The 18,052-nt window shown below is 40.5% G+C and overlaps 1 protein-coding gene across 1 annotated transcript in view; it reads left to right on the top strand.

The window, feature by feature from the left end:
• Positions 1-18,052, top strand: part of pebp4 (phosphatidylethanolamine binding protein 4) — a 59,229-nt gene that overhangs the window by 9,609 nt on the left and 31,568 nt on the right. The window contains 1 exon segment of the mRNA XM_086032068.1: positions 12,281-12,379. Coding sequence (XP_085888194.1) covers positions 12,281-12,379 — 99 coding nt within the window.

The raw sequence follows: 18,052 nt of genomic DNA, 5'->3' as shown, positions 1-18,052 counted from the left end.
AGTCACCCCAAACATATTTTTTTCCAAGAATATGTTCTATGCAAACCCACTAGTTGAAACAAGGCATTCTGATAAATATTGCATTTGTGGAATAAGAGTGTAATGCACCCGTTTTTAGCCATCTCTGCGGCGGCCATTTTGTCACTTCTGTCGACTGAAAATAACATCACAATTGCTTAGGGCTCAGGTAACGACCAATCACAGCTCACCTATTTTCTGAAGTTGAGCCATGACTGGTCGTTATCTGAACCCCGAGCATCTGTGATGTCATTTGAAGTTGATGTTAGCATCTGCTTGGTCAAATAAATGTGCGCATGTAATTGAACTGTATTCCTCATTGTGCTAAGCATCTCATCTTTCCCATGTTTCGGTAACTTCCATTTGTGGTTCTGTGGTTATCACACTTTTCCTTCTCTGACATCACTACGATCCTTTATAGTGTCACCAGGAAGCCAAATGATAAAAGTGAAACCTATTTGCATAATTTTTTGGAAAGTGAACTGTACTTTAACTGAATTCTGACTGAATATCCGTCAGGTGTTTGTCTTAAATTGTGTCTTTCCATATGTAAAATGTTGTTGAACGAAGCCGCTCCACGCAGACGAGCACTTCAAGCAAACCATGAGTGCTTATTTCTTTTCATGTCACAGCCAATAGAAGAAATTGATTGGAACTGGGCGGCTTAGGACTGGATTTTCCTCAACCATCATATTTTTCCTTTAACAACCGCAGCTTACATTTTTTAAATATTTATTTCTTTGTCCAAATCCTATCCAGTGGTGCTTCAGGTTTTTTCCTTAAGTGAAAAGTTGATATTGTTGTTGGGAGGTAGAAAGGACTTTTTTCATGTGCAGGAATGTAGATTTCTTCCTTCCATGAAATCCTAATTGTGCCTTGGAGGCCTGCGAGGCTATCTGTGCTCAGCTCAGCTCAACAGGATTTGTGTGTGTGCGCGCGCGTGTGCGCACGCGCCAGCATGTCTATTTACTTCAATGTGCCTATAACACCTTTCAATGTAAAGATACAGATAAAAAAAAAATATTGTATATATTTCCCGATAGGCTGTGCATCCGTACTTTAATTTGTTTTTCGTCAAAGGCATTGAAAGTTTTTTTGGGGTTTTTTAATCATCAAATATTCATGTGACGCATCATTCAGGCCAAGCTTTTACGGTTGTTGGTCTTGTCGATGGCGCGAGTTCATATTGGTTGGAAAAGGAAATGTGTATTGGGTCACACCAGTCTCTGTCTAGGTTATTTCTTGAATTATTGCTGTACATTTATGCAAATCCAGGATAAAATCCTGTCTGCCTGCAGCAACATATCCTTCAATTCTGGATTTGGTCTGTATGAGAAAGGCAGGTTGTGGTTGACGTCAAAAAGGAATTGCGACGACATATATGCCAAGATTATTGCTGTAGTCATTAATTGTTGCTTGAAAGGGGATTAGGATTACCACTCCTATAGAACACTCCCAACACCTGTCCTGCCTTAGATCTAACCACATTACATTTATTTATTTTTTTCCTTATTTCAGTATCAGTTCAAGTTGGCAAAATAAGAGGCTGATTTATTCAAATGAATCATTGGCGCTGGAAATGATTCAATATGTGCCACATTCAGATGGGTGATATATTATTCCCTTGGGGAGAGGCAAAGATGGAGCTGGAGCTGTTTTATTTGTGTTGTCTTTATCAGTGTGTCAAGCAGAAAGGCTGAGCTTGTTCTCTATGAATGGACGAGCCCTTGAACCATAAACCTGTACCTCCTCTGATAACACTTCTGCATTGTGATTATAAATGGCATTCTCCGTAATGTCCTCTCTGACAGTACTAAATATATCAACACGCACATGATCTGTCAGATGTTTATTTTTACTTTTTTTTTTAAAACCACTTCTCCAAAACTAAAGCTTGTCAGTCCGGCATACACAATGCGTTTTTAAAAGACATATAGGAGACTCTGTGCAGAATTCAAAGAATTTTTTTTTTTTTTTTTTTTTTTTACATCCCCAAGCTTTGTAATTTGTTTCCTTTTGATCAGTTTTTTCCAACCTTCATTGAGCTAAGACAACCATATTCCATCAATAAAAATCTTGTGGCACAACGCCAAACATAATTATTTGAGTATTCATACTTTTTGTGACTCTTATCTCAATGAATTACTGAATTACTGCAGGATGCCATAACTTACTTTGTTGTTTTAATGGCAACAGGTGGATGCACAGGACTATTTTACCTTCCTCCATCTAATGGAAGAACAAATCGTTTTTTATGAAAGATGCAGTGTGCAGGGAGTCGTTGTTCCACTTTGAAATGTATCAAGATGCATATTGATTTGTCTTTTATTTGACAGCTATACCTTAGAAGGAAATGACACGTTTACAGTACTGACAGGTTCATTCAAATGTGTGTAAAATGACAGCAAAAAAGTCATTGTATCATACCCTCTCGAACTGAGCAGTATCGACTCATCAGTCAAACTGAATCGTTCCACTTTCAAATCGAACCGTCTTTGAATCATTTAGCATCTAACGTATTAAATCATATGGAATTTTCTTTTGTGGGGAGATGCACACCCCTACTGAGTACATCGTTTCTCAAGTTGCATATCATCGCTGTCCTCTGAGTAACGCATATGTCCAATTTTGCCTCTTTTTTTTTTTTTTTTTTAATTTTCACGTTAATGGGATGTCTGTAACGCGGAAACCCATTAATGTAAATTTTTTTAAAAATGGAAAAAAATGTACATCAGTGTTTTTCACAGGACAGCGACAATATACAGTATACTTGTAAGGTATCGTTCCGTGAAGGCATAACAAAAAAAAAGTTCAACATAAAACGCTCACTGAGCTGCGTATCGCAAGATTTGCACAACGATGGGTTTGAACTCCATTTTTTTTTGTTTCAGGTGTGGGTTGATTTTTATTTTCAAACTGAATTGTCGGACCTTTTTTTCCACTGCCTTTTCGATCAAGGGTCCCACTGACGTGTATGTTTGCAGCAGCCACTAAGAGCGTTCCCTGAATTAGTCAGAGCCCAAGTGATGACATGGCCCTGATTGTCAGACGGGTGGGCTGGTGACACTGGAACACAGACGGTGCTTGTCTGTTTGAAATATTCTCTTTCAAGCTTCCAAGCCTTGGGCAGTCCTCGCTCCTAGTCTCCCAACACCCAGCTTCGCCCACTGAAACGAGACTCTTCCATACTGGAAAATCCGGCCCTGTCAACTGGCAGTCTGGACTACGTTCAGTTGACACAACTCCCCCCCAGGCCCCCCGCCTTCCTCCCTTTTAATAATCACTAGAGTTTGCCACCCCATGTAGATGCCTTTTGGTCGGCATCCATGGATGGCGTCAATAGCATCTTCCTACACAACAGTGACTGCGCGGAGGGCACAAGCAAATGTGGGAATGATTTACACTTTCTCACTGTACTACCATCAGAAACCATAATTAATCATGATAGAAAAAATGTGGAAGCCATCTTGGCTGGTGAAACACACAGTGCCTGTGAACAGCCCTGACGCCTTGAACCACTCCGAGAGCCAAATAGAAATGGGTGTCAAGAGTTCTTGGGACTAAAGTCGCAGCGAAATTGTCTGCGACGTGTGTAAATTCTTGAAGTCTTCCTTGCATGAAACAAACTGCAAGGAAGGTCTAAATTACAGCGCACTTGGAAATTATACACGAACACGTTATACACGTATAACTGGCGGAATTGCACAAACAAATGTCGTGAAAGTACTGTACATGTGTGAATATCAGCAGTAAGGAACCTTTTCCTATCGGGGCTTCTGAGGTTCATTCAATCAATCCTTCCATTTTTCCATAGCAGTAGTTGTCAAACTTGTCGCGCCAATAATGTCACATTATTCTAAGCCACTGTCACATTATGGCGTTCGAACAGTAACACTGTGCTTGAATGAATGTAGAAAAAAAATACATTTACTTGTATGACGAGTGAGTTAAAATATATAAGCACATGCATTTAAAAACTGTTTTTAGACATAAACTCATTCACTGCCATTGACGAATTGATTTGTCTTTTCACAGTCCAACCATTCAATCCTAGGAAATGACTTGTATTTGTTTCAATTTTTTTTTTCAAGGGTAGGGTAAAAGAGGGTTTGAAAATATCTGGCAGTGAATGAGTTAAATGAAAACTATTGACCTTAAAAGTTAAAGACAACAGAACTGTACAAATACAATGATTCTTTCGCATACCGCTAGAGGGGAGCCACATACCACTCGCGAGACTCGTCACTCTTCTATTGTGCTTGTCCACGTTAAGGTCGCAGGTGAGCTGCAGCCTATCCCAACTGACTTTGGGCAAATATAACCAAACAACCGTTCATGCTCACATTCCCACAGCCTTAAATATATCTAACATGCACGTTTTTGGAATGTGTGAGGAAATGGGTACATTCAGAGAAAACTGCCGCAGGCATGGGGAGGACTTGTGGACTCCGATGTGGGACCTCTTGACTGTGAGGCAAGTAGACGTCTTAACTCGTCCACCTCGCTGCAGGGCCATACTAAATTCACGAAAAAGGTAGCGGTGGAAACGTGTATTAGACTATGAGCGTTTGTGGATTCAAACTGATTTTTTTCTTAAGATGGAAAAGGGATGAAATGGCCATAAGTTCCTCACTTCTGTTTTATAAGATTATGATTAAGTTTCACATTTGTTGTGTATATGTATGACAACTTTCTTTCCTAAGTCATTGTTGCTTTTGAATCATGCGGGGAAAATAAATAGATGTTGGTGGAACAGTGCGTTTTGACATCATAGCATGCTGCTTGCTTGACAGGGTAATTACAGACAAGAGTCCAAACATTATAATTTGCCCTGTTTGAATGTGCTCTGTTCTGATCAGCATAAATATCAGCACATGTCAAAAAATATGTTGGCCTCATTCAGCCTGGCAGGATATGAAGTTCATATTCCCGTGCGTGGCCTCTTGAGTACCTGTTAGCGGTAGTTACCGTGCGTGTGCATTTGCAGGGCTTCGCTTTCGCGGCAGTGAGTAGGTGTGCAAAGCATCCACCAGAAAGTGTCGGAAGCCGCAGCTAGCAAGATGGCATCCAGGGTGACTAATAAGCTTAACATGAGCACGGCTGTGGTGAAAGAAGTCGTCAGTGTTGAGAGAAATGCAGAAATTGTTCCCTAGGCTGATACTAATTCCTTAACCCCCCCCAACCTCCCCACCCCCAAAAGCTTCAATCACACTGTGAACCATCTTCATTTTAGGTATGGCTTCATAGCAGCAGCACCCTGAATGCACAAACAGACTGAATTTTAGACTATCAAAGGAGCGCTCCTACGACTTTAAGCTAAAGTGATACACCGGTCAAGATTTTTTATTTTTACAATGCCTATTTGTCATGAGTTACACACGTGAATACGAGCGGTCGAAATGTATCATTTGAAATAGTGTGATTATGTAATTTGGGAGACTTGCGTTATTATTGCCAGTGTGATTCCTCTTGAACCGCTGCCTCCTCATAGCTCACTGCTGTGCTTGGCTAATATAGCGGGAGGGCGTCTATTAGCGCTGTTGTTTTTGGCCCCACATTATGCCTTTTATATCAACATGTGACTTTCCCTTGACCATGTGGCTCCTCCAAAGTGTGGATTTATAAGCCACTTCACACTCCGCTCCTGTGTGGGAGGAAGGCTGAGTTTCAAAATAGGCAGGTTTGTAGGTAGTGAGCTAGCCATGCCGCGTGAGGCACTTAAAGGGGAAGTCAACCCAAATGTATATTTTTTCAAGAATATGTTCCCAGGAGGCCCACAAGTTGATTAATTTTGCATTTGTGGAATATAAGTTAAGCAGCAAAATGCACTCATTTTTAGCCACCACCGGGGGTGACCATTTTGTCTTCTGCCGACTGAAAATGACATCACAACCGCTCACAACGACCAATCACGGCTGACCTTTTTCTGAATCTGAGCCGTGATGACGAGTCATCTGTGCTGTGGAAAAGTGGCAAAAGACAAGAGAAGTCAGTGGAGAGTTGTGCCGTTCTGTGGCCCAGTGCTGATGTTCACCACCGTGGAGGCTTTCATGATGATGATGTCCAGAGATAAAATGAAGTTTCCTAGCTTTTGAACATAAAAGATGGGATCAAAGGCTGTTATTAATGAAAACGAGGACCGCCTCACCTGTAAGGTGGCTGAGTGACCTCTTCCATCTCCTTTTCATCTTTTGCTGTTCAGGCCACATTTTTGACCGGGATTCAATTACTGCTGCCTGTTTGACCCGTTTGACCAGAACCACTAGGATTAACTCCATCTTGTGACCCTTACAGTGGTGCGCCCGTCATCCTCCCTACTCTGTCGCGCTGTCAGCCTCTCACTGCTGCACTGTCTCCAAAATGAGACAGTATACAGCGGTGCCTTGAGATGCAAGTGACCCAATTTAAGAGTTTTCAAATTATGAGCCGTCGTTCAAAGTGTGATGTCAAAGTAAGCATTGACAAAAAAATATATATATATGTGTTTTTGAAACAATAGTTGTGCTTTAGATGAGTGAGTAACAATACTCACAGGCATATATTCTTTACGCCCCGTGAGTTTTAACCGGATCCATGTATATCTGCTGGCCTGTTGTATACAGCCCAGTCCATTGAAATGAAGCAAAAAAAAATGTCAAAAACGTATTATTTACACCCTTAATTCTATTATTAGTGTTTTTATAACGTACAATGAAATAGAGTTTCCTATTATTTATTTTTTTTCTTATCCTGAGGCACCACTGTATTAGTTACTATTACAGTTCAGATGTTTGGGTTTCGAATCATGGCTCTGACCTTCTGTGGAGTTTGCTTGTTCTCCTTGTGCTTGCGTGGATTTTTTTTTTTCTGCTTCCTTTATTTATGCTTCCTCCCACATATTAGTTAATAGAAGACTGAATTTATACAATGTGAGTGTGTTGTATGTGCATCTCCCCCCATCCATAGTCAGCTTGGATAGGCTTCAGCTCACCCTTGACCCAAATGAAGACAAGCACTATAGAAAATGGATATTAAGGCTAGGAAAAAAAAATGAAATAGTAACTTTTTTTTCTTCATTTGAAATACTGTATTACCTTCTTGTAGTTTTCTGTACGGAGAAATCGATCTTTCAGCCTTGCTCTAAGCTGCATCAGATGCTCGTTAAGCCCTAGCTGTCTCTTAATCACAACACAGATACCTGTTAATTACCAAACAAGTTCAAATGTTTTTGAGACTTAAACTGGGATTTCGGAGTGATGCGCTGCCAAGCTCCGGGTCGGGCGGTGTGCATGGTTAACCATTTAATGAAACGGCGCTGTGTCTGATGTAGATGAGGAGGGAGGATAAAGCAACGGGTGTATTAATAGGCAGCTGCGTGGACGACACTGTTTGCTATCAGGTCAGGGATAAAGTGTGAACTTGTAAACTCACACAGGGGCTTTCTCCATTTCTCCCCTCGTCTCGCTACCTCACTGTTGCCCTTCCTGGTGTCATCACTTAGCAGAGCTGGGCTCGATAGCATAGGCCGCTCTATGAGGGTAGCGATTAGACAACTCTCTGATTCTCATCCCCAGCAGAGTTCACTCAAAGGTAAGCCAGGAGTTTACATCCGGAGAGATACTGAACTGCTCTTTGTTCTTTTTTTGTAGTTAATATTAGTGGCATTGGGTGGGAATTCCATGTTTTTAAATCATTACAGTACAACACTATGGGCAGCAAAACCATGAACATATTGACATGATTCAATCACTGAGGATAATACAGTACAGTACAACCTCCAGTAGGAAAGCACCAAAACAAATACAATGCAGAGTCCAAAACACCATGTGTGAAGACTAGGCCACACGTCAACAAATCTCATGAGACTTCAGCTCAGCGGACATCTAAGTTGTTGGACTTCACGAACGTGTTTTGCTTTTTTCTTTGGATTTGTGTTTTTTTTTGGTGATGCTGAAGAACAACGATTACCGCAGTTTACTGAGGACTTTCGACCGGTTCCATTTATAGCTGTATGTCTATTTTCTGCTGCCCCCAGGTGGCCATCGTGTGCACGCCAAAAGGGGCAGGATATTGTCCACTGAATTGATGCAAAAACAGTTAAATTCTTTAAATTCTCTTTAATTATGTCATGTTTTCATGGAGAAAATATTATAGTGCTATTTTTTCCTTAAAAAAAAAAAAAAAACCCTGAATACAACAAATTAATGGCATTTACATTTGTTTCAATGGGCAAAGATGATTTGAGATGAGTTTATGTTAAAGTAGTTCTCTGAATACTTTGCAAGTATGACATGTACACTACACCCATTTTTTTTTTCACAATTTATTTTTGTTGTGGTGTACCCACCATTGTTAACTTTTGTTTCAATGAATTGTTTGAGATGAAGAAAACACCAGTGCATCCTTCTACTCAAATGTTCTACTTTCATGATATATCACTGTAACGTGAACTTTTTACATTTTCCATGAATTTCATCTGAAATTCAAATACCCCTAACCTTTTGTGAGTAATGAACTCTAGTAGTAGAGTAGTGCGGTTACGGTAAACAAAAAAAAGAAAAAGCTGATAAAGTCGGTAAGGGTTTTATGATACAGTTTAGATCTTTTCAATTATAATTGGCATATGGGAAACTTATTTTAGTTATAAGTTAAAGTGAACCAACATTCCACTTTAACGGTTTCACAGTTTCATAGTTGCACACCTTCAACCTCTCAGAAAAATACCTCAAAGGGATATATTTTTTTTAGTGATTAGTACCCCTCATAAGAGTAAAGAATTTAAGCAAGCTTGATAATAGGATAATGGTGTATCCCGAAGGTGATTAATATGCTTTATTTGCACACAAATCCTCATTTTTCACTATGCAAGCTTCTATATTCGGAAACATAGCCTTCATGTTCTTCGGTAAACCGTGGCCTGGAGGAGAAGGGTCTTTTGGGATGGTTTTTTTTTTTACTATGCAGTTTCCCTAACCCTTAATGCAAAGCTTTTAGGCAACTATGAGTCAGGCTAAGCCTAATGAGCTTTTGTATCACCAGGGTTGGAGAAGCGTTGTCGGCTGAGGGTTTCTTTTTTTTTTTTTTTTCTTTTTCTTCCCTTCTCTTCAGCCAGCCGGTAACTGATGTCTGGACTGGGAACACACTGTGTGATCCCATGTTGCTGTTTTGTTGTTGGGAGGTTAATCCCAAGAGGATGCCCTCTCCATCTTTCCCACCTCCAGTCTGCATTCAGGGCCTTCACATCAATGATAGAGTTTGATGGTGCTGAATGACTCCGTGTTTACCATCAGTCCTCAAATAGTGTCCGTCCCTCAAATAGACGTTGTGCCCCAATTAGTTATACAAACAGCAGTGCCTAAGCGCATAACCAGTCAGATGATTTAAAGTGTGGTGTCTTTACCGCTTTTTGTGAATGATCTTTAAATGGGAAATCAACCCAAACAAATTTTTTTCAAGAATATGTTCCCAGCAGGCCAACTAGTTGGCCGGAGTGAACTTGAGTTAAGCAGCAAAATCCACCCCTTTTTAGCCATCTCAGGGGGGCGGCCATTTTGTCACTTCTGTTGACTGAAAATGACATCACAACTGCTCAGGGCTCACGCGACGACCAATCACGGCTGACCTGTTTTCTGAAGCTGAGCTGTTATTGGTCGTCGCGTGAGCCCTGAGCAGTTGTGATGTCATTTTCAGTCAACAAAAGTGACAAAATGGCCGCCCCCAGAGATGGCTGAAAAGGGGTGTATTAACTCTTATTCCACAAACGCAATATTTATCAAAATGCCTAGTTTCAAGTGGGGCGTAGTGGGTTTGCATAGAATATATTCTTGAAAAAAACATGTTTGGGCTGACTTCCGCTTTAAAGTATCTATGCGTGATTAGCGTTCCAGCGGACTCATTTGAGGTGATCGCTGCGCAGTGTTGCATGCATCAAATTTGGCTTCATTTTACATAATTCCATTTCACTGCTAATAATGTTAAATAATATTTTTTTTAAATACAGTTCTCTTGCCATCTAAATGTTCCGGGACACCATTTGTGGGGAATCCACACTCATACATAGTCATCATTGATATGGATCAAATGAATCATAGCAACACTACAAAAAGTAAAGCCTAATAAAATTGCGTGGATTACGATGTTGATTCTTCATTCGGAGCAATGATAGCGGCTCATAAAGTAGAGTTCCATGATATATGTATTTTTTTTACGAAACTGCCCTCCTACAGTATCCACCTCTTTGAATGTGCTCTGTTCAAACATATTTTGATACAACATTTAGTTCGTCTGAGCCCTGTTGAATTATTTCAGATGGCAAGGCATGCATCTGTTTTTCCCTGGAGTCTTTCACACATATCTGTGCGCAATTAATGTGGATTTTGACAGATGGAGAGAAAAAAAAATGTCCTCGTGTAAGAGCGAGAGAAGGGTACATGCCACAATGTGTGAAGTGCAAGCACGGAGGGATCCTCTCTTGCATTTTTGCCGCCCGTGCCAGATGGACCTAAATTCTAACAGGTAGAAATTCAACAGCCAAATATACCCAGAAAGCATTAGGAATTATAGTTTCCCCAACAATGTAAACTGTTCGAAATGTGGCTTTAAGAAAATTTTGTCTCCATCCATGATAAATGTTCATGAAATATGCTATAAATGGCTATTTCTTTGAATGATAATTGTGACTGGGAGTCATGTTTAATTCAAAGTGTGTGTTATGAACACATCAGACTTGGAAAATAAGTCCATTATCACAGTGTCTTTGCCTGGTAGCAAACGTGTACAAATGAGGATTACAGAACTCATGAGAAGGCAACAGGTCATGGTTGGTAAGCTGCCCGGGGGGGTCACTGATATAGAGTCACTTTTGACAGGCTGTGGAGGAGGCTCCATTGTTGCCGGTGTGTCTGTATGTTACCTGCAGGCACTATCTCTGAGACTACAGTATTATCCTATTATTAGGCTTAGTTGTTTACGCTTATTACTGCTTGTCAGGTAGGTAGAGAATCCTTCTCAAAATGAGCATCTAAAGAAAAATACACGACTGCTACTTGATCATAGGCTAGTACATTGGATTTGGATTAATTCTAAGAATGCCTTGGTAGGACACAACAAACAGGAAATTAAATTTCTTGTTGACACAAACAGCCAAATACTTTGACGGTAGGTTTTTTTTTTCCAGACCAAAGTACTATGCAAGACGAGAGCATCACAGCTTGAAGCAGCTGGGATTAATGTATCTGTTTCGTAGAGGAAGTGAACATAAAAAAAAATAATAAATAAAAAAAAAAAAACTATCATATGGTCTGGCAGATTTTGGGCGTAGGACCAGAGATGACAAATGTGCTCTTGCAATAATTCAATCTGTTCTCATAAGTCTGTAACTTTTAGGGACAGACAGAATGAAAATGTTCCGGCAATTAGGCCGCCAAGTCGCGTCCAATAAGTGTGATCAAGTGTCAGTTTTGATGCTTCTTTTCTCACTTTATCTAATGACAGATTGAGGGGTATTAAGATAGTTGGTAAATGGCAGGAAGTTAACTGTGATCATTTGAACAAGATTTGGCTTTATCGGATTGGAATTGTCAGAATAGTTTTCTTGCCAGACTAAGTAATGCCAGGTTTGAGAATGCAGTGCAATCCCTAAAGCTGAATTCCTCAAAAGTGGTACAATTTGGAGTGTCACCCCAAAAAATAGATTTTGTGGGATTATTTTTCTGGATGGTGTCAGTATTGACACAGAAGAATAGTTTAATACAACTAATGATGATCGCTTTCGGGCCGATACCTGCCTTATTTCAATGTATCAGTCACCTGCAGCGGCAGCCGATGCCAGTCAACGATACCAAGGCGCCCTTTTGTGGCAGTTTAACCATCAGGCGCTTGGCTTAGGTTCACACTGCAGGGCGTGATGCCCAATTCGGTTTTGTTGTTAAAGCCGATGTTTTTATGAAATGACATCACAACTGCTCAGGTAACAACCCATCACGTCTCTGCTTCAGAAAACAGTTCAGCTGTGATTGGTTGTTACCTAAGCCCTGAGTAGTTGTGATGTCATTTTCAGTCAACAGAAGTGACAAAATGGCCGCCCCCTGAGATGGCTAAAAACGAGTGGATTAACTCTTATTCCACAAACGCAATATTGATCAGAATGCCTTGTTTCAATTTAGTGGGCTTTCATAGAACATATTCTTAAAAAAAATGTTTGGGTTGACTTCTGCTTTAAGTTTAATAATAATAATAATATGATGATGATGATAATAATATGGGGCTCTTGTTGTGTTTGCAGGATCAGGTTTACGTTCTGCTGATGATTGATCCTGATGCTCCAAGTCGCTCTTCACCGTCTTTGGCTTACTGGAGGCACTGGGTCGTCACTGACTTGAAGGTATTTGAGTTTTCACGATCAGCTCACATGATCAGAAATCGGGCCCGATCACGTAACTTGCAGCTGGATCTGTATCTGCATTTTTTTCTTTTTTTTTTTCTTAAGTGCCCAAAATAATCCTAAAGTACAATGAGATTGCCAAATTGAACAGCCAGTATCTGAATTTTATATTCTAGAATGTTATCGTTTTAGGTTCATGTGAGAAAGACAGACAGGAGGTAGAAAAGCACGTCAAACAAAAAAGCTTGCCATTCATTCAAGCAAAAATTATTTAGGACTGGTTATATTGCATCCATTTGTTCAAAAAAAAAAAAAAAAAAAAGATCGCATGCTACCTAGAATTACAGGGTGACTTGATTGACAAAAGAGAAGCTATATCAAATTAATCCGTTAGCAGGTTACATCAATACCTTGTTATTGTAATGAGATACCTTGTTAAGTTTACAGTTTTTCTTAATGCCTTGCTGAGGTAGCGGATCAGGACTCTATTGGCCAATAGTCAAGATCACGTGAATCGTTCTGGGTTGGAAAAAAAAAAAAGTATCATGACAACACAAAATGTGTTCAATAAAAATGGTATAGAGCCATTTTTGACGGCGAAAATTCACGGTACGATACGGGTACCCGGTATCCCGTGCAACACTATGGACAACCCTACTTTTAACCTCATGCGCTTGATCACTTTTTCTTGGCTCGTGTTGACATGCGACGGCGGGGCCGAAAACGATGAATGGTCCCGAGACCCAACTTGGTGAAATGGGGATGCCAAGTTGCAAAATGTCGATTTTTGGTATCGTGTATCTGCTGCAATAAACGCCTGTGACAAAAGTGTGGGAGTAAGTCTTTCTAAATGGCTGTGAAGTTTGCAAGGGCCTGTCAGCAGCAATTTCCCTCTTGCTGCACACAGCCTGAGACGTGTCAATGCAGGCGTGCGAGACTGCGATTGAGGAAAGCAGCATGCGAGGCGCACACTCTTTCTCCCATAGAGCTTCTCCACTACCTCAGCTCCCCCCTCCAGTGGAGAGATCTTGGCACAGTGTCCTCCCTTCATCTGTTCCCCCAGGCAGAGCTGCTCCCCCGATGATCCACACTTCTCCATATTTTACACCCCCAAAATGGGCACCGCTCCGATTCCCCTTTTTCCTCTTCCTATTTCGCTCCTTTTTATACATTCGTTTTTGTGTCTTCACATTCCAAATGTGTGTGGAGTTGCTGATTGCCTCAAATATTTGTAGACTTTTTTTTTTTTCCTTTTTTTTTTTTTTTTTCTTTTTTTAATCCTAGGAGAACCAGGAGATCAACTCCATAGATTAAGACTAGTGGTCTGAAAAGCCGACGCACAAAGACGATTCTGCTGCTCCCATTTTGCTTCAGACAGCGTCGCTCTACGCTAAATATATGCAACGTTGACTCAAAAATCCAAATGTAATGCATCGGGGGATATGTATTTGTTGTCATGCAGCCTCAATAGTGTGATTATGATTTATAGAGCTGTGCTTGTGCTTTATTTTAGGTCTGCAAATACGAACCTTGGCTCATTTGTGAAAAAATATGCATGTCTGCTAAAATGAAAATAAACGTCACCTTTGCTATTAGCTTAACTGCGTGCAACTAAACAAAGTGCCCGGTCGGATTAGCACAGCACAGCAGAGTCTCTCTAACAATTCCCTTCCGTGTCACTTGCGTGGGTGTTGACCTGTGCTGCCCATGTGGGGCTTGGCCAGTTTGACGGCATGCTTTTCTCATGGTGACTGCTGTTTGGTCAGGGAGGTTAATGAGCCTTTTGAGTGATGCCAACCCGTTGTGGGAGGTGTTTAATTGACCAGTGTCACTCGGTGACATCACACAACCTCAAGTTTGTCGCCCCCCCACTCCACAAGTGCGCACTGGATTTCAATTCATGTCACACTGACGGATCTCTTAAATCAGGCAAAAAGAGATATGCAGTATTATGTAGGCTTTACAAGATCAGGATTTTGGAGCGATCAATGATCAGTGGGTTTATATACATTTTTTTTGTTTTATCCCATCAGAATATGGACCAATCTATTTGAACAATTTATTTACTGTACAGTCACTAATTGCAGGGGATTGGGACCTTCCAGCCCACGAATAGCCGAAATCCATGTATAATTGGCGCCCATTGAGGGGAAAAAATAATGAAACCTCCAAAACACTGATAAACATTCAATACATGCAAAATGGGGGGGAACCCAATGTCAAAAAAAAAAAATTAAAAACATTCTTGGGGTAATCTGACTGTGCTGAGAAACAGCCAAACAACGGTTCTGCATAAAATGCGAAATATCTGCTGATCAGATCTGTGTAAAGTCCAATATTATGTCAACATCATGTACGGGTAATATGAATTTTTTTTTTTTTTTTTTATCCAATATGCCCAACCCCCCTTAAACTTGCAATTCTCTCATTTTTGGGGGTAAATTCTAAAATAGAACAACGGAACTGTACAATTTTCCTTGCGAGTCCACTTATAGGAGCCACTTCTGCCACAATCCTTTGTTACTTATCGTCTGTATTCATCCATCTGTCCAAGGTCATGTGGGCTTGCGGTACTTTGTCGATGTTTCCATAATTAATCGGTATTCTTTATCCATAGCTACAGTTATGAAGGGTAAAGATTTCCTTAATTCAGCCTAGTATGAATTGAGGTCAGGCTCGACTGAACAACAGGCCTCATTAGAGGCAACGGCAGCAGAACAAGGACAATGGGTTTACGTGCGTCTTACTTAATGCTCACCTTGATTTTAACCACACTACATTCAGTCTCTATCTCTTCACTTATTAAAGAGTGTAGAGTATTTCTTTGCTGAGTGCCGGAATTGACAAACCCCTTTCAAGCATCAAGTTGCTCTTTGAGCTTTCACAGACATTTGCATGCAAGAGCCTGAAGATGAATTTGACCAAAAGTCAGAATGAAAGTAACAACTCACTTTTACATAAAGAATACGCGGCGGAACTTGTAATGTTGAAGACAATCCTCCAGGACACTGATTAACTCATTCGCTGCCGGACACTTTCAGACCCTCTTTTACCCTAACGTTTGAAAAAAATAGAAAAAAAAAAAATAATAAATTCCTGGGATTGAATGGCTGGACTGTGAAAAGACAAGTAAATTCATCAATGGTAGTGAATGAGTTAACCATATTTTTTGCCCGTCATTATGAAAATTGAAGTAATTAATTCCAAGGGCAAAACTGTCAGCATAATTAAAAAAAAAAAAAAAAAAAAAAAAAAAAATTGGTCCTGCTACAGTTTGGAGCTAGTTTATAAAAGCTCAGTCAGTGTTGCCAAATACATATTGCCCACTCATACATTGCAAAGCGGTCATTTATCAACAGGTGGAAAACATTTGACCCGAGGTATGTTTCCAAACTGCAAATATTTTGCGCAGGCCGCCCGCGTCAATCGGTCTAACTGAAGGCAGTGCCACGAATGGGGGATATAGTTTTCCATCAATTTATGGTCAATTACCAAAATAAGCATCAACAGATTGTCTTGCTCTCTTAAGTGAAAATCCAGATTGTCAGCCCCTCCCCCTCCTCACTGGCCTCCCAGACTTGAAATCAATGCAGATGTTCCAGCATGTCTCACAGCGATAATTACTCTAACAAGTAAATCATTAGTTTTGGAATAGACACCGCTTACTCACACAGCACTTGCTGCTACTTGTTCTTCTTAATACTCTCTCATGATCATTTCGGTGGCTTGTGAGTCAAAACTGATGCAATATGAACTGCGGCTCACTTAATGCTCTCTCCCGCTCTACGGTGTTCATTATCGCTGTCAAATCCTCTTTAAGAAGGATGTAGAGCCTGAGGTTTTCATGGATTTGAAGTTAGCATTAGGATAATTACTCAAATTCATGTGGGCTTTTTTTTTTTTTCCCCCCCGTTTTTTTTTTTTTTTTTTTTTGACAAAATAATTCATTAGTGCGCACATACACACAGATGTAAATTGACTTCTAGCAGGCTGTAACACTTTGTCGTGTTGGCTATTTGAAGACAGGTGGACAGTTTCAAGCCGAAGCATGCTGCGCTCATTAATATGGCGCATGAGGGATATGCATGCTTTAACATGCATCTCTCTTGTATCGGCTCCCGAGGGAGCGACAGAGCCTGTGTTCTGCTGCTGGTCAGGCAAACAGTGAAGTATTGTGATTGTCTCAGACCAGCTGGCTTGGTGTTTGTGAATTCTGAGGCCTGCGGAGATCATCTGCTCCACACCTCAAGATGTCCTTAAAATGCAAACTATTAGGCATGTAACTTATTACTGCCTATTTTATTCACTGTTTTGCAATGTGGACCAAAAGCGCATCGATCATTTCGATGACTGCTTTTTACATCTTGCTCACTGGAACCTCCAGTTGAACACAACCCTGTTCAATAATGTTGGATGATTTCCAAGTTGTTATAATTTCATTTTTTTTTTTTTCCCCTGAAAGGAAATAATGGAAACTCAATTATTTAACCAAATCACATTTGTGACTTACAAAAGTCAGCTAGCTTAATGCTAACAGAACAAAACTAGCATCAATGGCTCTGTAATTATAAGCACTTGCTACACTTTGTGTACAAATATAAGTTGTTCAACACATATAGACACAACACACAACACAGGGATACATTCTTTATCCTCTCCAAGAAAACACAAATATTATTGCTGCTGAGTTGAGACAGGCTTCTGTGTCTCGTCATCAAACCTACGTGTAATCTGTCTGCGGTGCGCGCACCAGAATGAGCAGCACAGGGCCCATTGAATTATCATGATGCCCAAACTGTTTAACGCTTAGCTCTCATTTCAATGAGTACGACGCTATAAAGTGCTATTAGTCATTTAAAGTGTTGCCATGTGTTATTTTGTTGGTGTTTTTGAGGTGCTCAAAAGGATGAATGGCACTTCCATTCATTTCAATGGGGACCGATTAGAGATACCAGTGTTTTGCGTTACGAGTGTGGTCATGGAATGAAATAAACTTGTAAGTCAATGCACCACTGTATGATAAAACTAATGGAAAGTAAAACTACTCACCTTTTGAAGACACACACATAATGGAGAGACGTGCTGTCACCTAGTTGCATTTTAATGAGCGTATTTGGCGTTATTGAACCTATTAAACCATGTCACAGCGAATTAGGTTTTTGTGCTCTATGGTTATCATCACACCGTTCATCTTTGCCAGCTATGCCATTTTGGTGGTGGTATCACAACCAAAAGCAACAGCCTGGCATCATGTCACACATCCATGTCGTATGACCCATGAGACATACTTTTCATCGAATTTGCTTCACTTTTTGGTGTTGGTTTTATATATAGTGACTGTCTATGTGTTTTTCTTTCTTAGCACGTCTGCGTCACAGGCGAAAGGTTCCGGTTTCGAATCTCGGCTCAGGCCCTCATATGTGAAAATTTGCAAGCTTCCTCCCACATTCCAATGTTTGGTTGATTGAAGACTCTAAATTGTCTGTGAGTGTGAGTGGCTATTTGTCTATTTTGCCATGCAATTGACTGGCAACCAGTCCAGGGTGTCCCCTGCCTCTCACTCAGTCATCCCTCAGCGGGGATAGGCTCCAGCTCACAAAATGAAGACTGGATGGGTGGATGGATGGTTTGTTGGTTGGCTTTGGTAGGTGGCGACCATCCAAACAAAGAGCG

This window comes from Filicampus tigris, chromosome 5 (assembly GCF_054856515.1).
Source record: "Filicampus tigris isolate MCC_2025a chromosome 5, RoL_Ftig_1.0, whole genome shotgun sequence".
Taxonomy (NCBI): domain Eukaryota; kingdom Metazoa; phylum Chordata; class Actinopteri; order Syngnathiformes; family Syngnathidae; genus Filicampus; species Filicampus tigris.
The sequence above is the reverse complement of the archived record's forward strand: the minus strand, read 5'-3'. Positions and strand labels throughout refer to the sequence as shown.